Here is a 22,647-nt window from a genome sequence, read left to right as displayed (position 1 = left end):
ACTGACGGGATTAGAATGTGCGGCCAGCGGTATTACATACTGATTCTCTGTAGTTTGGCTTTACCAACTTATACTTAATCAATGTCCTCGCTTTGGTAGTGCAGTATATGTATAGGCAACATTATGTTCTGCCTAGGTATAGCGTATTATATATTTCACAAAGGGGTGGTCCAGAAAAAGCATCTCTCATGGAGCCTGGGGGTTGGTGTGAGGATCTCCTATGATGTAGGAATGGCCACCATAAGGGCATGTAATCATTCGTTGGATGAACGTTCTCAATGATAAACTGCTGTGCACATACAGATGAGTTTGCACAATTGAATGGGAGTCAAAACTTGCCAATGGGTGCTAGCTGATATAAGAGTCTGGGGGTGGGCTAATCAGGCACACCTGTCAATTACACAGAGACCCATATGATTTTTTCTCAGTGAATTTAATGATTTTTTCCTAGCAGCAGTGTTTGGAGCAGACCTAATTTTATTGTTAAACTGAATTTACCTTACAGTTTTGGTAAGGGCTGCAGTCCCCACTCTGCAACCGCCACTGCCACACTGGCAGAAAACAGAGAGGCACCAGAATCCTATGTGTGAGTGGATCCTGTGTTTTTCTCTTTACTACCCCTCAGTTTAAAACCTGGTTACACTACTACTTAGTTGCCCTTTAGATGCTGACTCATTGAAGTGGTGACACTAGATTAAAGAAACCTCAGAGAACGTGAAAAGTGCAAAAATCAGGTAATGTTGCAAGACTAACATCAGATAAGCAAATAATGGCCCTCATTCAGAGCCGTACGCTCTGAGCAGAGCGCACGCTCTGAATGAGGGCCGGGCTCCATTTTCATGGAGCGTCCTCCTGGACGCTCGTATAGCTGTGGGTCACCACCCACAGGCTATACGAGCGTGCATTGTGATGGTCGCGATGGTCCAGACCATCGCGACCATCGAATTTGCGAGCCGGAGCCTGCGGTTGAGGTTTTCAACCGCAAGCTCCGGAGTGATTTTGGCTCTATCAGAGCCAAAATCACTCCCACTGACATCACTAGTGATGTCAGTGGGCCGGCTTCTGATGGGAGGCGTTCCCGTGGGAACGCCCCCGTCAGGGAGGCACGCCCCCAGCACGCCCACCAAAGGGGGCGTGCTGTCAATCAACATTGACAGCACGCCCCCTTTGATCGGACACAACGAGCGAAGGACTTTCCTTCGCTCGTCGCGTCTGGCGCATGCGCACGACGGAGCTCCCTCCGTCGTGCGCATGCTCAGTCCATAACATCGACCCACTTGCGAGCGGACAGCCGCTCGCGAGTGGGTCTGAATCAGGCCCAATGCCTTCTTATATGTGCAGGCACTCCCAAATATACACCAATCAGCCATAATGTGATGTGTTGGAAGCAGGAAAAATTGGTCAGCGTAAGGATTTAAATGACTTTGACATGGGCCAAATTGTGATGGCTATACGACTGGGTCAGAGCATCTCCAAAACTGCAGGAGTATTCTGGTTAGTACCTACTAAAAGTTTTCCAAGAAACGACAACCGATGGGTGTACCGGCGACAAGGTCATGGGCACTCAAGGCTCATTGAGGGGAGCAAAAATTAGCCCATCTGGTCTTATCCCACGGAAGAGCTACTGTAACACAAATTGCTAGAAAAGTTAATGCTGGCTATGATAGGTGTCAAAACACACAGCGCATCACAGGTTGCTGCATAGCCACACCCCAGTCAGAATGCCCATGCAAACCCCTGTCCACCGACAAAAGTGCCTATAATGGGCACATGAGCGTCAGAACTGGACTATGGAGCATTGGAAGAAGGTGGCTTGGTCTGAAGAATCATGTTTTCTTTGACATCCACGACCATCGCGGCCATCACAATGCACGCTCGTATAGCCTGTGGGTGGTGACCCACAGCTATAAGAGCGTCCAGGAGGACGCTCCATTTTCATGGAGCCCGGCCCTCATTCAGAGCGTGCGCTCTGCTCAGAGCGTACGGCTCTGAATGAGGGCCATAGTGAGTTCCAGGGCAGTAACTAGGGTAGTGCGGCCGGTGCCATCGCACAGGGCACCACAGGTCAGGGGGCGCTGTTTGAGCCTGTAAAATTTCTGTTTATTATCATTCTTGCTTGTAGCTTCCTCCTATTTCATCCCCACCATCTCCAGGCCTCTCCAATCTCTTCCCTGGCCCTTCCCCACGAAAGCAATGGCCCTTTTGGGGTGCATTATGTCCCTTTGAAAAATGAGAGGGGCACCAATGCTCTTTCTGGCACAGGGCACCAAAAAGTCTAGTTACGGCTCTGGTGAGTGCCCTCTGGGCCTGATTCAGAGCCGGACGCTCTGACCAGAGTGCTCGCTCTGAATCAGGGCCCTCCTACCTCTTATTGGAGTGGCCTCCTGGCCGCTCGTATAGCTGTGGGTGACCACCCACAGCTTATGTGAGCAGCCAGGTGACAGCACGCCCCCTTTGGTGGACGGGCCGGGGGGTGGCTGTCCAGACGGAGGCGTTCCCATGAGAACCCCTACCATCTGGGGGCGGCCCCACTGACATCACAAGTGATGTCAGTGGGAGAGCTTTCGACTCCGTTTGAGCCGAAAGCTCTCTGGGGCTTGCGGCAACGAGACCCTACCACAAGGGTCGCGTTCTCGTCACAAGCCCGATGGTCGTGATGGTCTTGACCATCGCAACCATCTTCCTGGCCGCTCGCTATAGCTGTGTTAGGCACCCATGGGGGGGAGGCTAGGGTTAGGCACTTGGGGGGGAGGCTAGGGTTAGGCACCCCTAAGGGAGGGTTAGGGTTGGGGGGGAGGGAGAGGGAAGGGTTAGCATACTTACCACCGGGAGTTGGGATCTTCCCCTGTCGGCCTGTCACTGTCGGGATTTGAACCTCCGGTATTTCAATCCCATTCCGTCCATTTAGCCAGCACTATCACTAACTCAAATGCATCTGTCCTCCTGAATCAGACCTTCACTGCGGCACAAATTGTCATCTATGGCGGACATGCTGGGCTGGTCATCTTGGACATCTGTCCTGCCGTTATCAAAGGCAGTGCACCAAACCCAATCCTGTATCTGTGACATTGTTGGTGATGAATTTCAGCTGCTGATGTCCCTTTTAGATGCAGAAATAGGATCACACTCTGCCAATCCCGCCATCTTACAACTGATATTGGGACACTATGACTGATAAGAGGCACAGTAATGGCCGTGAGGGGAAGCAGTGGTCTATCTGCTCTGGCCTGGTGTGAAATTAGAAGGAAATAGAGAACATTACACACCCGAGAGGTCTTATTACCTTACTTATTGAATCACCCTCGCAGGGGGTCTTGGACGTAGACTTCAGCAGGATCTTTCCCGGTGGGCCGACGGCTTAGGGGGCTGCTGGCTGCACAGTTTGTATATATATATATATATATATATATATATATTAGTAGAAGTAGGGCAAAACGTAGGGCAAAAAGAAGTAGGGCAAAAAGCGCCCTGCCCTCACAGCCTGCGGGTGCCGTCTTCACCCGTGGGTTGCAGTGTCCCGCGGGTGGAGAATTGTGCGGTGACCCGGAAAATTGACGCCGGGCGCATACCCCCGGCATCTATTTTCACTGTCTGCAGCACTTGGGGGCTGCCAGGCGTGTCCGTAAGTGCTGGGCACGCCTCCAAGTATGACGAAAAGGGGACTCGTCTTGTAGACACGCACTCTTTTCGTGGCCACGCCCCCTTTTCGGTTGCCCTCTCTAGCTCCGGCGCCCTGCCTGCCGCCGGAGCTACAGTGAACACTAATATATATATGTATTAATCTTTTTTCACCGGCCCTGAGTTGGCACTTCCGGGTACAGCGGCGGCCGCAGGCCATAACAGAACAGGGGGAGGTGGTCTGGTCAGAGTACAGGAGGAGGGTGGCCACCGCCCTCCCTCCCATTACCTCCCTCCTCCTCTTACCTCCTCCTCTCTGCTTGATGCCGGGGCTTTGACGTCACGAGCTAGTGACCAGCCCCGGCAGCGGCGCAAAAACCTGATAAGATGGAGGTCCTGGCCTGCTGCTGTCTGTTTATGCATTTGTCAGGCATGCTGCTGCAGATGACCTCCATCACTCGTTGGGCCAGAGCTTTGCCCCTACTGTGCTGTTACCGATCACAACAGAATCGTGACTGTGTGAGTCACTCACAACATTCTCTTCTTCCTGTCTCTCTCTCTCTCTCTCTCTCTCACTCTGCTCCCCGACTCTCTCTCTCTGCTCCCCGACTCTCTCTCTCTGCTCCACCGACTCTCTCTCACTCTGCTCCACCGACTCTCTCTCACTCTGCTCCACCGACTCTCTCTCACTCTGCTCCGTCTGTCTCATTGCTCCCTGTCTCTCTGTCACTGCTCAGTCTCTCTCACACTGCTCCCTCTCACACTGCTCCCCATCTTCCTCTTACACTGCTCCCAGTCTCACTCTCTCACGCTGCTCCCAGTCTCTCTCTCTCTCTCACGCTGCTCCCAGTCTCGCTCTCTCACGCTGCTCCCTGTCTCGCTCTCTCACGCTGCTCCCTGTCTCGCTCTCTCACGCTGCTCCCTGTCTCGCTCTCTCACGCTGCTCCCTGTCTCGCTCTCTCACGCTGCTCCCTGTCTCGCTCTCTCACGCTGCTCCCTGTCTCTTACTGTTACCCAATAGAAGCCTATAGGCTTTTTAATGTGATCTTCCACCTGGGGAGGGATCCAATCGGATCCATCCCACCACCACCCACAGCCCATGTCCTTCTGCATAGACAAAAAATACAAAAAAAAAAAAAATACAAAAAAACCCATCAAATTGTAGCAGAGCATTAAATAGAGCAGATATGTGTATATAGATCTAAAATCCCAAAGGATGGCAAAACATGTCTTTATGTATAAGCATTTGGTGATGTATAGATTAAAATGTAGTTAGTATATATGTTTTGTTTACATTAGGTAATCTGTGCTATGTCCGCCGGCGTCATTTCCGGTGCCTAGGAACCAAGATGCCTTCCCCGATCCTTGGCTGAGGCAGACTAGTTCCGGGTGACGTCATTTCCGGTATGACGGACGGAGCGGGTGTGCATCGCTGTGGACGGTGGAGACATGGTCCAGGCGGAGGTTTTTGGCGCGGGCTGACCTGGCACAGTTGAGTTCACATCTTGTATTTCTAAGGGGGTATATAACATGCTTATTGGTAGACTGTCTTTGCGGTTCCCTGAGGAAGGTGACACGAAACGGCTATTGGAGCCCACCAGGTTCAGAGCATGGCTCCCCGGGTTGTATATGGCTCATTGAACATGTGCTAAGTATTTGCCACGCTTTAAATGGCTTGTTCTCTACCCTGTAAAGAACAAGCCATTAATATACCCAGTAAGCCATTAATAATACCCTGTATTTTCACTATAAATGGTGTGCTGGATTTTTTTGTCCTCATTTGGACTCAGTGTTATATTAAGGCGTGATCCTGGCACCCGCTATATATATATATATATATATATATATATATACACATATATATACACACACATACAATGACTCACCTTGACAAAGGGGCTACGGGCTCCGAAACGTTGGATTCATGCTGTTACATCTGTTAAATACATTTGTTTGATTTTTGCAAGACCCTGAGCGCCGCTGTTCTTTTCGTGGTCTATATATATATATATATATATATTTATTATCTCTCTCTCGGAGCTGAGGCCGGATGGAGTGTGCTGGGTTACCTGAAAGCAGTAGCCAAAGCCGCAGCTCCTTCACTCATAGTAATAACTGTAGTTCTGGAGCCGCAGCAGGAGGGTGTCCCGCTAGTGGCCCAGATACATAGCAGCGGCGGCGGCTACCAGAGCCGCCACTACTGCTTGTTTACTGAAGGGGGTGGAGATGGCTGCCTGATCACTGCTGGCCACAGTGATCGGGTCACAGGAGCAGCAATGCTGCTTCCATGGGAGGAGGGCTGCCGACGGTGCCCGATCACTGGGGCCAGCAGTGATCGGGACATGCTAGAGATGCAGCCACGCTTGCAGAAGAACCAGAAGGTCCCTCTGATGTAGGCGGCTGTGGGAAGATTAGCTTCCCACAGCCACGTAGTGGGCATTTCTGACTGTTCGTATCAGATACGACCATGTCAGGGAAAGCCCAGCCTGGTGTGGTCGTATCTGATACGACCGTGCCAGGCAAGTGGTTAAACATGCCTCTATAACTTGTGCCGCAAGATTTGGGTGTTAAATGGGCTTATCTTCCCCTTTCTATCTGGCATCTGCAGCAAATGCATATTTTGTGCAAAAACAAATGGTTAGAAAGTAGAAACACGACAGTAAGTGTTAGTATGCCTGAAGTAAACTGGGTGCTTGTGGCACTGGTGCTGATCTACTCATATGGGATTGGCTTTTTACAGCCATTTTGCATCCAACTCAAGCATCAGGCACTCTCTCTCCTACAGGCTACTTCTCACTCCTATCTAAGGGCCTGATTCAGAAGACTGCGCTAATGCAAGTAAGACACCTGCACCATGTTCTCTGTGTAAGGGATTGCAGTAGTATGCAGAAACAGTCCCTGAAAATGGTTGCGACAAACCTGCGTTTTTGCAGCCACTCCCTGTAACCGCCCCCAAATGGTCCATAACTGTCCAACACTTTGTGAAGTGCGACCGTGGTGCATGTGCAGTTGGCAGATAATGGCTCAACTGTGGAAATATCAGCATCTCTGTGTACATCTCTGAATCAGACCCCAATATTGAATATCAAACAGTGAAATTATAATAATGTTTATGTATTAAATACTAGCTAGGATACCTGGATGACGTCCACCTGCAGCCTTCATTTTTTACATTGTCCTCACCTATAACCCCATTCTATTGATCCTGAAAAGGACCCCACTGTTTGCCAACATGGTTTTAGCCCTGAAAAAGACCTATCTGTACATTTGTATAGAGTATTTAGACACTTACCTCAATACTTGAGGAGGCAACTGCAATTAATTAAAGCTCCTAAGGAGGCCGCTGATTGGCTGGCGGCTCTTCTAATGACCGGAGTCACCTGGGTCCGGCTCATTCTCATACAGGTGAGTATACATGTATGTTTTAATAAAATTGTACTATTAAGGTGTGTGTCTTGTGGTTTGTAGACTATTTGTTTAACAGGACGACTACAGGTAAAACATTTTTTAACCCCACACTCACTGCCACCAGGAGTGTGGGGAATAGCCCCGCGCTATCAGCCTGGGCCTCTAGCCGGTGCTGGTGGTTCTTTGGTGGGGACCACATGTCTTTTTAAAAAAAAAAATTAAACACTTTTCTGCCTTTTTATACAGACACAAGACTTCACGTATCTCACTGATCTGTGAAGGCTTCTGTATAACTCACACCTTGTAATTGAACTCGCATTACAAAAGGTGCGAGTTTACATACGAAAAAACTTGCAAAATACAATAGTCTCACACTCACAAATTTGCAGGCTATATCATTTGCCGAGTTGTGGGACAAACTCGCACCTTTAAATGCATGAGAAGGTGCGAGTCTGTCCTGCACATAAAACTCGGACTCTATTACATCACGCCCTTAGTACAGAATTTACATGAACTACATCAATCAAACACTTGCTTCTTTTGTCTGGCTTGCATTAGACAGAAAACAGCTAATTGGTGGTTAGTTATTGCAAGTCAGTACAAATGTTGCACCTAAATACAATGTTACCAAATGAGTCTGAGCAGGTTTCTGCTCAGCAAAATATTTCTACTGTAGAACTCAAAACATTTTATGGGGAAGATGTACTAAGCCTTGGCGCTCTATTTATTAACATTATTTTTACTAAAATAAAGTGAAAAAGGGTGTTTTCACACCCTTTTCACATTATTTTAGTTTCGTTTCACCTGTAGTTATTATAGGGCAATTGGAGTAGAATTAGTAAAATTCTACTCCAACCCCTAATTATCACTTATTTTTAGTAAAGCAGATCGCATTTCACCATAGTTACTAAAAATAAATTGTAAAAAAATACCGGGGAAGCCCTGTGATAATAACGCCACCTGGAGGTGGCGTTATCCAGGGTCTCCCCCGGTTACCGGGCTCCCACTCTGCTCTAACGGGGAGAGCAGAGGCGGGAGCCGGTACCAGTAATCAGCTATGTGGTCTAAATAGACCGCAAGCTGATTGCTGTAGAAAAAAAAAATGTAAACATTTTTTTTTTTACTTACCAGGGACCGGTGATCGGGCCTCCAGTGATGGCTCCTCTCCAGTCAGCTGGTCTCCCACAGTGCACTGCTGCCCGGTCATCAGGTGATCGGGCCCCAGTGCAGTATGGGAGATCACCTGATCGGGAAACCCGGAGAAGATCACCAGAGGCCAGGAGGATGCAGGTAAGTGTAATGAAGGGGGGGGGGGGGGGTCGCGGGGGTCCGCGATCACGGGGGGCGGGGCTTAGCGTCGGTGGGGGGTAGTAGCGACGGTGGGCTCCTCGTCGCGGTATTTTTTGTCGAAAATACTGCGACTAGAGTGCGGATGGGATCCGCAGGAACAGCTTTATCGCAAGCTCTGTCCCTGCAAGGGATTTATAGTAAATCCCTGTGATATTGCCTGAATTCGCAATGCAAATTCACTCGGTAATATCACACTACAATCCGCATTCATTATGCGGATTGTAGTAAATAGAGCCCTAGGAGCGAGAATAAAGTACCAACCAATCATCTTCTAACTGACATTTTACAGGCTGTGTTTGAAAATTGACAATTAGATGCTGATTGGTTGGTACTTTATCTCCACTTTTATTATCATCCTTTATTTATATGGCGCCACAAGTGTTCCGCAGCGCCTTACAAAGTACATAAACTAATAATTTGACAACTGACTTACAGTACAAAATAGGACAAGGACATGGATAATATACATTGCTACATTAGTGACCATAACACCTAGATATGCTACAGAAGTAACAAAGTGTTAGGTGCCCTGGTGGGGGGGGTACGAAGTAGGTGAAAGTAAAGTAAGGAGGAGTACAAGAGGGTAGAGGCCCTGCTTACATTCTAAAGGGGAGGGGTAGACAAACAAGTGTGACACAGATGGGGTAATCAGGGAGGAAGGAGCATATAGCAGCAAGTTAGGATGGGAGCTGGAAGGCTTTGATAAAGTAGTGGGTCTTGAGAGCCCGTTTGAAGGATTGTAAAGAGGAGGAGAGTCTGATAGGGAGAGGGAGAGAGTGCCAAAGGTCTGGAGCAGCACAGGCAAAATCTTGGAGGCGGGAGTGGGAGGAAGTAATCAGTTGGCATGAGAGGCGGCATGCATTAGTTGAGCGAAGGGGGTGGACAGGAGAGTGGAGGAAAATAAGGTCAGAGATGTAAATGGGAGAGGAATGGGTGGGGGCTTTGTAAGAGAGTGTGAGAACCTTGAATTGGCTTCTGAAAGGGAAGGGGAGCCAGCGGAGGGCTTGTAGGAGAGGGGAGGTAGATGTAGAGCAGTGGTTCTCAAACTCGGTCCTCAGGGCCCCACACAGTTCACTTTTTGCAGTTCACCCAGCAGGTGCACAGGTGTATTCATTAGTCACTGACACGTTTTAAAAGTTCCACAGGTGCAGCTAACAGTTTCACTAGTAATTATGTGAAGAGACCTGCAAAACATGCACTGTTTGGGGTCCTGAGGACAGAGTTTGAGAACCTGTGATGTAGAGCATTTGGAGAGGAAGATGAGTCGAGCAGCAGCATTGAGGACAGACTGGAGAGGAGAGAGATGGGAGTTGGGGAGGCCAGATAGGAGAAGGTTACAGTAGTCCAATCTGGATATGACCAGTGAGTGTATGAGAGTTTTGGTGGCATCCTGGGTGAGAAAGGGTCTAATCTGAAAAATATTTTTGAGATGGAAATGACAGGACTGTGAGAGGCTCTGGATATGTGGCTTGTAGGAAAGGGAGGAGTCCAGGATAACTCCAAGACAGCGCACTTTGGGGCTAGAAGAGATAGTTGTACCATCAATTGTTAAAGAAATAGTGGGAAGTGAGGTTATGTTGGAGGGTGGGAAAATGATCAGCTCAGTCTTAGACATATTAAGTTTAAGAAATCACTGGGACATCCAGGAAGAAATAGCAGAGAGACAGTTGGAGATACGAGTGAGGAGAGAGGGGGTGAGGTCAGGGGAGGAAAGGTAGACCTGAGTATCATCAGAATAGAGATAATGGAGGTCAAAAGAGCTGATGAGTTCACCTAGAGAGGACGTATAGAGGATGAATAGTAGAGGTCCAAGAACGGAACCTTGGGGAACACCTACTGGAAGAGGTGGGGAAGAGGAGTCATGAGAAGAGACAGAGAAGTACCAGTCTGAGAGGTAGGATGACAGCCAGGAGAGAGCAGTGGCACATAAACCAAGGGAGTGAAGGATTTGCAGCAGGAGAGGGTGGTCAACAGTGTTGAAGGCAGCAGAGAGATCAAGGAGAATAAGCAGAGAGTAGTGGCCCTTGGATTTGGCAGCAAGGAGGTCATTACTGACTTTTGTGAGGGCAGTTTCAGTGGAGTGGAGAAAATGGAAGCCAGACTGAAAAAGATCAAGGAGGGAGTGGGAGGAAAGAAAGGTGGTAAGACGGTTGTAAACAACACGCTCAAGGAGCTTGGAGGCAAAAGGGAGGAGAGAGATGGGACGGTAGTTGGAGAGAATCTTAGGATCAAGGGTAGGTTTTTTAAGAATGGGGGAGACAAGGGCATGTTTGAATGCAGAAGGGACAGTGCCAGATGAGAGGGAGAGATTGAGGAGGTGGGCAAGATGGGAACAGGCACAAGGAGAGAGGGTCAAGGGGGGAGGTAGAAAGGGGGGGAGGACCGGATGAGAGCCATGACTTCCTCTCCAGATACAGGGGAGAAAGAGGTCAGAGTCGGTGAAATGGATGGAGATGGGTGATCAGGGAAAGGAGGTGTAGAGCAGGGGGACTGGTGTGATGTGATGTCCAGATGTATGGAATTGATTTTAGTTGTAAAGTAGGTAGCAAAGTCAATGGCAGTGAGTGAGGAGGAGAGGCAGGGAGGGTGTAGACAGAGGAGGGAGTTGAAGGTGGTGAAGAGACTCTGGGTATTTGAGAACTGGGAGGAAATTAGGTTCTTGAAATAGTACTGTTTAGAGAGGGAAAGGGCAACACAGTAGGATGAGAGCATGAGGTGGAGAAAATCTGCCTTAGAGCGTGATCTTCTCCACTGTCGCTCGGCGGTTCTTGAACACTTTTGCAGATATCTGGTGCATTTGGAATGCCAGGGTTGTAGTGTGGATCTGTGAGGCGAGTAGTGATTGCCGGAGCAACAGAGTCCAGAGCAGAAGTAAGGGAGGCATTGTATAGGAAGCAGCTTGTTCAAGGCAGGAGAAAGGATAGGGGAGAGAAGTGAGTCAAGCAGGGAAGATAAAGAAACGGCATTGATAGTCTCAATCTTACGCTTAGTAATAGTGGTCTTTGGAGGTAGAGGAGAAGAGGCAGAGATAGATAGGTTAAAAGAGAGAAGTTGCTGATAAGAGAGGGGGAATGGGGAGTTAAAATAATTAGAAATATTACAACGGTGAGTGAAGACTAGATCAAGTGAGTGCCCACTCACATGTGAGGGTGAGGAGTTCCATTGGGAGAGACCAAGTGAAGATGTGAGGGTAAGGAGTTTGGAGGCAGAGGATTCTGTGGGGATATCAATTGGAATATTGAAGTTACCGAGGATAATGGAGGGGAGGTCAACGGAGAGAAAGTGAGGGAGCCAGGAAGCAAAAAAGAAACTTGGAGGGAGGGCCAGGGGTGCAGTAAATGACAGCTACTCGCAGTTTGTAAGAGGCATATAGCATGAACCTCAAATGCAGAGAATGTAAGGGATGGTTCAGAGGGTAGGAGTAACCTGGGGAAAGAAGGATCCCCACACCACCACCATGGCAACCCCTGGACTGAGGGGTGTGAGAGAAGGTGAGGCCCCCAGCAGAGAGCGCTGCAGGGTAAGTGGTGTCAGAGGTTGAAATCCAGGTTTCAGTAATGGCTAGGAGATGCAAGTTTTTGGAAATGAAAAGGTCATGGGTGGGAACCAGTTTATTACAGACTGATCTGGAATTCCAGAGGGCACAAGATAGAGGGACAGTGTTTATGGGAGAGATGTGAATGAGATTATCAGGGTTGCTGTGACAAGAAGGTGAGATTAATTTGGGTGACCAAGATGAATGTAGTGGAGAGATTGTGCGGGCACCAGTGTTGGGAAGGGAAGCTGAAGGTGGTAGGCAGGGAGGGAGTTTAATGAGATGTGGGTGGGGTGGCTTGGCATAGAGAGGAGGCTTGGAGAAAGGATTAGCGGTGGGGTAGTAGGACCCAGGTGGAGTAGAAGAGAACAAATGTGGAGTAATGGAAGAGGAGAGGGAGGAAGGCAGACAGAGGAGGGGAGATAAAGGAAGGAGGAGGTGGAGATCAGAGGGAAATGACAGAGGTTGAAGAAGGGGGCAAAGCAGTGGATTAGGTAGACACTGAGTGGAGGAGGAATTGGATGAAAACATGGTCATGGTGTGGCTGGGTTGAGTTTGGGGAGGAAATCTAGATGTAGGAATAGAGTATGAATGTGAGAGAAAGTGCAGGAGATTTGCAGAGAAGCAAGTAAAAGTACAGTGGAAGAAAGTATCTGTGTAATGATAACAGGTTATAATTGAGTGAATGAAAAAAATGGAGATTTAGTGGGGAAGAAATGGAATATTAAAGTAAACTGTGTTAGAAGATAGATGACAGGCTTAACAAATAATTAAGGTAGAGATAAACCGAAATTGGCACAGATACAGTACATTATGCTGTGAAATATTTGTGAAATCAGAGAGCCAGCACAAATATTAGCAAGTAAAGTGTTAAGTTCTTACAGTGAGCAAACAGAGTCCAGTGATTAATGTCCAGTTTAAGCAGACAGCAGTTGCTTGTTGAGAAGAGATTGTGAATTTACATATCTTATGTAGTCTTTGTCCAGATGTTCAGGTTTTTGGATGGGTTGAGTTTAGAGTGGTCTCCTTCTGTTAAACGCCGGTCTAACGCAAACATTTGGTTAAAGTGCACTTGTAAAATTATTCACTTAATATTATGCACCAGCAGCCACGGCCTGCATCCTTCCAATGAAAGTTAAATAGGGAATGCTGACATGTGTATGCAATGATTACAATCAACCCCCAATACCCTCCCACTAAAATGGCAAGTAATAAAATTCCTAACACAAACAAACAAGGAAAACCACAAAGCTAAGAGGAACTTTGTCTAGTTAACAATACACTGTGCAGATAGTTTAGAATGAGACATTCTGCAGCAGTGATGGAATTTAGATAGATATACCTAGTAATCAGAAGATTAATGCAAACATCAGAATATACTTCCAGCAATGTTTGGTTTTAGATATACCTAGTAATCTTTATCCACTTTATCTCTTTCCAAAGTTTGATATAACTCCCACTTGACACACGTTTTAGCTCATGTATTTAGTAGAATGTATATTATTATTTTATGATGCCAAAAGTGTGATTTTCAGTAAATTTAAATGTGTTTGTGCTTATAAATAACAAACAAGTAATGATTAAAAATACTTACAATGAAAATAATCTCATTTTCTGGGAGCTTCTTGATGACGAGTTGAATTCTCTTTATAGAAGTATTAGGGTGCCTAATCACCATGTTTTTTATTTCTTCTCCAATTATTGTAGCTGAGACGTTATTTGGGAAATGCAAGGCAACACCGGTGCCGATGGCTGATATATGCACAGATGCTACTTTCTGAGAATTGCATTTTTCAAGGAAATGATAAATCCCATTTCTCAGGCTCTGTAAACAGCAGAAATGACATCAATTGTAATTGTATTTGTACATAATGGAAGCTCAAGTGTCAATAATCACAATAGGAGGTAATTTATGAAACACAAAATGCAAGATTTGCAGCGACTGCAGTGACTACGCAGACCCATCGCAGAGTGATTGACAGGTAGCACCGTTTGGGGGCGACAAGAGGGGTGGTCAGTGAAACATAGGCGTGCCAGGGCGTTTGAAAACCATACAGGGGCGTGAATAAATTAGCCACTGCAATGCCATATGCAGCCTGAGCTCTCATTGCGTACCGGAAGGTTAGTAATTTCCAAGTAAAGTCTGACCTTGTGCAAGTGTGCATGAGGCTGTGATGGTACTCAATGTTACAGATGGTTTCGCAGGCTTACTAAGTATTCCAGATGTGCGTAAGGTAAGGAGGGCGTCCTTATGTTGTGCTGTGACGGCATAGCGATCGGAGTGGATTAGCATATCATCGCAGTGAGACTGCATGTGTAATTGTAGCCGTGATTGCAGTTGCAATCCGTACTGAATCAGGCGCACAGTGAGCTGATTAATATAGGTTATCAGCCGCCATAGATCCTCCAAACTTTAGCTGCAGGTGAAGTTTACCTGACTTGCAAGGAGTCAGTGCGTGCTGTAACTTGGAGGTGATCAGGTCCGAATGGTAGTTTCTGCGGTTGAATAAAGTGGTGGCGAGTGACAGAGTGCACTTAGATCGATCAATGCGTTTTGTCCATCCTCTAAGGCAGCAGTCCCCAAACTCCGTGGCACCATGGGGTACTCCAGGGCACTTGTAGGGGTGCCACAGGTTGTTGGTCCACCAAAGTATCAAATTAGTTATGGTTAATGAGATAGACAAAACTAGTGCTGCTGACTGCCAAATATGTGGTCAAACAGGAGTGCAACCCTGTCCATAACCACATAACAGAGCCCAAGGATGGCAGATGAGCACAATCACCAGGAAAATGGCCTGCTCAGACACTGCACATGGGCCCCCTCCCCTCTAAGACTGGCCCTGCGTGTTCCTGTGCTGTACCACAATTGTCGAGGGATCTAGTAGCTAACCGGCATCCAATCTCCAAATACCTGCAAAATAGAATCGCCAAAATAGGAGGCATAGGAGAGGTTCACCTACCACAAGCAGTGAGTACAAAATACAAGATATACTGCTCTATTACAGCACCACACCTTCCTGTCTAAGACTCTAGAATGGCCATAAAGGAATCTATTGTAAGAACTATGTTTTTCTCTGGTAGAGCTCTATTTGCAACTCTATAAGAAGTCTGTTCATTCCTGATGTGAAAGAACAAGTGGAGCGCTAGTGACAATCAAGTAACCACAATATAAATATAGGTGTTTATTACAACAAATAAAAAAAGTAAAAATGGTAACCACATACTATCAAAGCACACAGATAAGTAACATGGGGGACCGATGGAATAGAAATGATGAACCGGACCACTATATGGTCTTCCTTCTATATATGTCCACAATATGCTGTGCAGCAGTCCACTGTGTATATAGGGCCTGATTCAGACCCACTCGCGAGCCGTCCGCTCGCAAGTGGGTCGATGTTCTGCACTGAGCATGCGCATGACGGAGGGAGCTCCGTCGTGCGCATGCGCCAGACGCGACGAGCGAAGGAAAGTCCTTCGCTCGTTGTGTCTGATCAAAGGGGGCGTGCTGTCGATGTTGTTTGACAGCACGCCCCCTTTGGCGGGCATGCCTCCCTGACGGGGGAGTTCCTAAGGGAACGCCTACCGTCAGAAGCCGGCCCACTGACATCACTAGTGATGTCAGTGGGAGTGATTTTGGCTCTGATAGAGCCAAAATCACTCCGGGCCTTGCGGTTGAAAACCTCAACCGCAGGCTCTGGCTCGCAGTTTCGATGGTCGCGATGGTCAAGACCATCGCGGCCATCAAACAGCACGCTCGTATAGGCGGTGGGTGGTGACCCACAGCTATACGAGCGTCCAGGAGGACGCTCCATAGTTATGGAGGACGGCCCTCATTCAGAGCGTGCGCTCTGCTCAGAGCGTACGGCTCTGAATGAGGGCCATAGTTCCTCGATAGCTGTGGGAAAAGCAGCAGTAACAAGTTAGGTACCTGGTATGTACGGAGTGGAAAAAGTCACCTGTGTAACAATCCCGGTGGTTATGCTGGATTGGGTCAGACTGATGCCTAGTAGTACGCCGGGATCCATTCCAGTCCGGGACCGGGCGCAACACACTAATGCGGCTGATTCCACAAAGGTGCCAGGAGCCGTATAGATGATCCACGTGGCTAAAGGTGAACTTTCACTGACTGTTCAGGCTGAAATCTCCGTATGTAGCTTTGTCCTTTCTAGCAGAGCCACGTGCTGTGTGCTCTGTCTGCTGGTGCTCCACAAATGCTACAAGCTTTCACAACAGTGAAACAAAGGGCCTGATTCAGACCCACTCAAGCGGCTGTCCGCTCGCAAGTGGGTCGATGTTGTGCACTGCGCATGCACACGACGGCGGGAGCTCCGTCGTGCGCATGCGCCAGACGTGACGAGCGAAGGAAAGTCCTTCGCTCGTTGTGTCTGATCAAAGGGGGTGTGCTGTCGATGTTGATTGACAGCACGCCCCCTTTGGTGGGCGTGCCAGGGGCGTGCCTCCCTGACGGGGGCGTTCCCAAGGGAACGCCTACCGTCAGAAGCCGGCCCACTGACATCACTAGTGATGTCAGTGGGAGTGATTTTGGCTCTCATAGAGCCAAAATCACTCCGGGCCTTGCGGTTGAAAACCTCAACCGCAGGCTCCGGCTCGCAGTTTCAATGGTCGCGATGGTCACGACCATCGTGGCCATCAAACTGCATGCTCGTATAGGCTGTGGGTGGTGACCCACAGCTATACGAGCGTCCAGGAGGACGCTCCAGAATTATGGAGGGCGGCCCTCATTCAGAGCGTGCGCTCTGCTCAGAGCGTACGGCTCTGAATGAGGGCCAAAGTGTCCATGTGCATAGAGAGTCTCCTTGATGCGTTTCTCTGGGGTTGTGGTATTCCCAGTTTCCTCAGAAGGTGAATGGTCTCTATTGTGGTTAGAATGAGTTTATATAACCCTCATAATTAACAGATTAAACTCAGTTGTGATAAAATGACTCTCTTATTGACTGAAGACAGGAGTATAGCATTATTATAACCATGATTACATTCAATGAATGGCTTACTAGTACATCTCATTAAAAACATACAAAATACATGTATATAAAGATCATGTGTAGTTGGTATAAACAATACGCTCGCATACCATAATAAATATTTACGATCAATATCTCAAAAATAAATTAAATACAAAATTTCTACATAAAAACTATAAACTAAAAATAGACAAATTTACTTCCTCTCATGTTAGGGAAATAATTATGTTAGAGGGACTAAACAAAACACTAAGCAATATAAGGCTTATTGATCTTTTTTCATTCTTATAGTATACTAAGACTATTTCCATTAATATAAATGACACTAGAATATTTATAAATAAAAAATAAAAATACATTAGAAGGAAATCAAGCTCTATTGTTTCATTTAACCCATTGGGAAAAAGTTTATGTAAGACATGGATCCAATAGGATTCTCTAATGCACAATTTCTTGAACCTGTCACCACCGCGTGACGAGATGGGGATTTGTTCTATGATGGTGGCTCTCAAAAATTGTGGATTAGCTCCATGAATTTGTGCAAAAAGATGCTGTAGAAATCTCAGTTGACAAGGGGGAGGGGTGTACAAAAATTTTTTAGATTACCTACGTGAAGCAGACAATTGTCTGATAGAAAACTTTTTATCAGTCTTCACAGTGATCCCACTAAGTTATATCAAAATGAGCTCCTTGTATTGCTTTAGAAAAAAATCTTATCACAAAGGATATATTCACTTTCCTTTATCCCATGCATCCCATCACACCCACTTATTATAATTTGCCCCAAATCCACAAGTCCCCTCACAATCCACCAGGATGCCCTATCATTTCTGGTGAAGGGTCCCTTACGCCAACCCTTTCACATTATTTGGATTTATATCTACAGGGGTGCGCTGTTTTGCTGAGATCCCATATTAAAGATACTACCCATTTCCTTAAATTACTGACTGACATCCAATGGCAAGAGGATTTTCACCTGCTCACTTGTGATGTTTCATCACTTTATACCAATATACCCCATGATTTTAGGATTCAAATGGTGAAAAAAAGTTTAGAAAAAGTGGATGGGATGTCTGCAGAACAGCGTGATTTCATCAATACACTTTATTCTGACTCACAACTATTTTTTATTTGATCACGATTTTTACCTTCAGGTCCTTGGCACTGCGATGGGGACCAGGTTCACGCCGAGTTATGCGAACATCTACTGTATATGGGCGCATTTGAGGAGGAGTTTATTTGGAATGGCCCACTCGGCGCAAACCTGGTGCTCTACGCAAGATATACAGATGACCTATTTTTCATTTGGAAATGGGATGTTTCATCGATCATTGATTTTGTCACTCACTTGAATCGCAATCATTTTAATTTGTATTTCCTTGATACACATCACCCCAGCACCATCACATTTTTAGATATTAGGGTTGATGTAGTTGACAATCTAATTAATACATCTACGTTCCAAAAGGAGGTAGATTGTAATAATTATTTAAGCTACAAAAGTTACCACCAAAAAAACTGGTTAAATAATATCCCTAAGGGTCAGTTGTGCCGACTTAAACACAACTGTACAGAGAAGTCTTGTTTTTCTGAACAGGCATCTAAAATGGATTAACCCTGTGGAGTTAATTTTTATTTATAAATATTCTAGAGTCATTTATATTAATGGAAATAGTCATAGTATAATATAAAAATAAAAAAAGAAGATCAATAAGCCTCATATTGTTTGTTTAATGTTTTATTTAGTCCCTCTAACATTTCCCTAACATGAAAGGAATTAAATAGAAACTATAAACTAAAAATAGACCTATGTAGAAATTTTGTATTTCATTTATTTTTGAGATATTGATCATAAATATTTATTATGACATGTGAGCATATTGTTTATACCAACTCCACATGGTCTATAATTTATATATATATATATATATATGTCATTGAGGTCCCGAACAAATCAAGTCCCAACACGGCACTACTGGTACAATGTTCTGTATTAATGGTTGTTAATACACATCAATTCTTACATGAAATCCTCAGCATAATGAATAATGCATCCACAGCATAAGGTGCAACGTGACGTTTCAGGATCAAAAGACCCCGTCCTCAGGCTGCTGTGGTCTGTAAGTTGCAAATAGCTAATAAACAAGAAAAAAATGTGACTACACCACTTACCTATATCCCTTTCTGGCTGTGTATGTGCCAAACCTGGAGACCTGCCACGCTGCTACGTCCGTTGGGTCTCACTCCGATGACGTCAGCATGGTGCGTCGAATGGTTGCATAGCAACCTAGACGCTGTCTCCGGCTCCGGGATTTGGCTGAAAAAAAGACAACAACAGTACAAGACCGTTGATGTATTGTAACTAATGCCACAGTATGGAGAAACACTAATAATCCCTAATACCTCTCTAAATTCTATGTTTAAAGCAAAACGGCGCAATGCCAGAAAAAGGGGGAGGGGGGGTTACGTGAATGCTGAAACAATACCTATCAAAGACTGCAACAATGAATGTGCAGTTTTAAATCATGTACTTCTAGTGCAGATGCATGTGACCAAAGAATGTGGCATGAAAAAGATATGGTTAATACGAAGTCTGACATGCTGGGCTGTTAAATGCAAATGTCTAATGGCTAGATACTAAGAAAATGAAATCAACAAAAGACAGAAAAATTCAAAAGAAATTCAAAAATACTCAAAAAAGCTCAAAAAATGAAAAAAACGCTTTACTCAAATGTCACTAGAAGGCATTCCAATTGATTTTTTCATTCAACCCAGCGGGTTGCAAAGTGTTTAGTCTATAAATCCACCGCGATTCCAATCTTACAAGGATGGTATTCCTACCGCCTCCTCTCCTCAAGGGGGGTACTTGATCAATTATTTGATACCTGAGCGATGAAAGAGGATGTTGTTTCTGTTGGAAATGTTTAGCCACTGGTTGGTCCATTTGTCCACCCATAGTGGCTTTAGTAATAGCTGAACGATGGAGGGCCATTCTCTCTCTGAAAGTTCTAGCAACATAGTCATTCCAACATGGAACAAGCCGCACGGACAAGTAATGTAATAAATGACATATTTGGATGTGCAATTTAGGACATGTTTGATATCGATTGCAACCCCCGTGTGGGGATGATTAAAGCTGGAGCCTGTGATCAAATAATTGCATGTGACACATGAGGGGCACCGATAGCAACCCGTTTTTTTCACTTGGCCAAAAATGCCTGTAGGTTGAGCATACTGCGTGACATCGGGTTTAACTAGAATTATTAAAATTACACGAGCACACTCAGCTGTATCAGTACGACAGAGTGCCGGATTTTCGGGAAATTATATATATACTGTATACACACACACACACACACACACACTTTTATGTATTTTTACATGGATTTTGTTTTTAATGAGATGTACCAGGACGCCATTCATTGAATGTAATAAGGGTTAAACTGCTATACTCCTCTCTTCAGTTAGTAAGAGAGCCATTTTATCACAACTGAGTTTAATCTGTTAATTATGAGGGTTATATAAACTCATTCTAACCACAATGGAGATCATTCACCTTCTGAGGAAACTGGGAAAACCACAAGCCCAGAGAAACGCGTCAGTGAGACTCTCTATGCACATGGACACTTTGTTTCACTATTGTGAAAGCTTGTAGCATTTGTGGAGCACCAGCAGACAGAGCACACAGCACACGGCTCTGCTAGAAAGGACAAAGCTACATACGGAGATTTCAGCCTGCACAGTCAGTGAAAGTTCACCTTTAGCCACGTGGATCATCTATACGGCTCCTGGCACCTTGGTGGAATCAGCCGCATTAGTGTGTCACGCCCGGTCCCGGACTGGAATGGATCCCGGCGTACTACTAGGCATCAGTCTGACCCAATCCAGCATGACCACCGGTATTAATACACTTTTTACACTCTGTACATACCAGGTACCTAAATACAAATAAAAGTTCAGGATGAGCGCGCCCCTTGTCAGGAAATAATGTGATATCACTTTTTAAATAGTGGAATACTTGTTATCACAGTCTCAAAACCTTAGTTGTGGGATCTTTCTGGTTCCAATACTTGATGTAGAATGTGAGAGCACACTGTGACTGCTTCTTAGGTAAGGAGAATACTTCCCAACAGGATACATTCCAGGAGGCACAAAATGCTCTGTTACTGGACTTCACTCTTAATTAAGAGTGAATCAAGACTGAAGTCTTCATCAAGTATTGGAACCAGAAAGTATTCCACTTTTTAAAAGGTGAGGATATCACATTATATCACATTATTTCCTGACAAGGGGCACGCTCATCCTGAACTTTTATTTGTATTCAGACTCATTTTGTGTCTTTGTGGCCTTAACCATTAGGATTTGAGTTGCATCCCGTTGGTTTATTGGCGCAACCAGTACTCACTTTGTTCTGTGTTTATACCAGGTAACCAATTTGTTACTGCTGCTGTTCCCATATCTACCGAAGAACTATATACACAGTGGACAGCTGCACAGCATATTGTGGCCATATATAGAAGGAAGACCATATAGTGGTCCGGTTCATCATTTCTATTCCATCGGTCCCCCATGTTACTTATCTGTGTGCTTTGATAGTATGTGGTTACCATTTTTACTTTTTTTATTTGTTATTATAAACACCTATATTTATATTGTGGTCACTTGATTGTCACTAGTGCTCCACTTGTTCTTTTGTATTGCCTTTATTCGTAGCAGGTGCAGATCCTGCTGTGTGAGCTGCTTACCAATCAACAGGATATTCTCTATTCTCTGTTTTTCACCCAGTTTTTCTAGTTCATTGTTCATTCCTGATGTGCCTCCAAAGATCTCCAAAAATGAAGCTTGACTGTGGGAACTGGCACCATCTTCAGATGGTGTTAACTCACTAGGCCCTGGCCTGCTCCCTCCTATACAATTATTAGCAGCGAAATTGTGCCTATTAAGCTGGGTATCCACTATACAATTTTCTGTCAGATATTTGTCCAATCTGGCTGGTTGGAATGAAAACCTGGTAATGTATGGGAGCAAATGACAGTCGTCCATTAGCGTACAAACACTAGAAAATAGCCAAATTGGTTAAAAAAAACAGAAATTTAACCAATTTGAACAATTTTGTTTGTCCTTTTTTCAGTGTTTAAAACCATATGATCAACTGTCCTTGCGATGCGGCGGGAGTGCACTCGGGGCTGCTGCGCATACGCAGTCCTGCGGACTGTACATGCCGGCGGAGGGTTTCGGGAGATCCCTCCGCCGGCTGATATGCTGTAAGTTCCCATAGGCTACAGTGGCTAATGCAATCTTCAGATGGCGTTAGCTGCCAGGGCCAATATCGGGAATGCTTCGCATTCCGGATATTGGTACATTTGGCAGCATCGCATCCCCCATAGAAACCTATGGGGAAAGCGGCTGCCAGCAGGTATGATTCATCCAGGGGATACTTAATATTTGAGGTAGTCCCCCCCAAACCGTGTGTTTTCTGGGATTTTACCTCAAATATTCAATGATAAATGGGCCCCATGGTGTTGCTCACAGTGAGACACAGAATGTTAATGTAATGTGAGGCTCCCTCCAGACCTTAGCATAGCCCTGATCGTTACCTGACAAGAAATTCTAATTTACATACTATAATCCAGGTACATTCTAACATAAAGACTACTTGGTATTCAGGAAAGAAGTAAAGGATAACAGGATTTCACTCCCCCCAAATATCCAGACCGCTTTTAAACCCTTTATAACTGAAATAGCATCCAA

The 22,647-nt window shown here is 45.7% G+C and overlaps 1 protein-coding gene across 5 annotated transcripts in view; it reads right to left on the bottom strand.

The window, feature by feature from the left end:
• The window catches only part of LOC148529067 (protein mono-ADP-ribosyltransferase PARP14-like), a 237,958-nt gene that overhangs the window by 78,305 nt on the left and 137,006 nt on the right, over nt 1–22,647 (bottom strand). For all 5 annotated transcript variants that reach the window (XM_088468962.1, XM_088468967.1, XM_088468963.1 and 2 more), the window contains one exon: nt 13,506–13,736. In XM_088468962.1, the coding sequence (XP_088325088.1) occupies nt 13,506–13,736 (231 nt within the window). The remainder of the gene's footprint in view (nt 1–13,505; nt 13,737–22,647) is intronic.

Source organism: Taudactylus pleione, unplaced genomic scaffold (genome assembly GCF_031769625.1).
Source record: "Taudactylus pleione unplaced genomic scaffold, aTauple2 ptg000087l, whole genome shotgun sequence".
Lineage (NCBI taxonomy): Eukaryota > Metazoa > Chordata > Amphibia > Anura > Myobatrachidae > Taudactylus > Taudactylus pleione.
The sequence above is the reverse complement of the archived record's forward strand: the minus strand, read 5'-3'. Positions and strand labels throughout refer to the sequence as shown.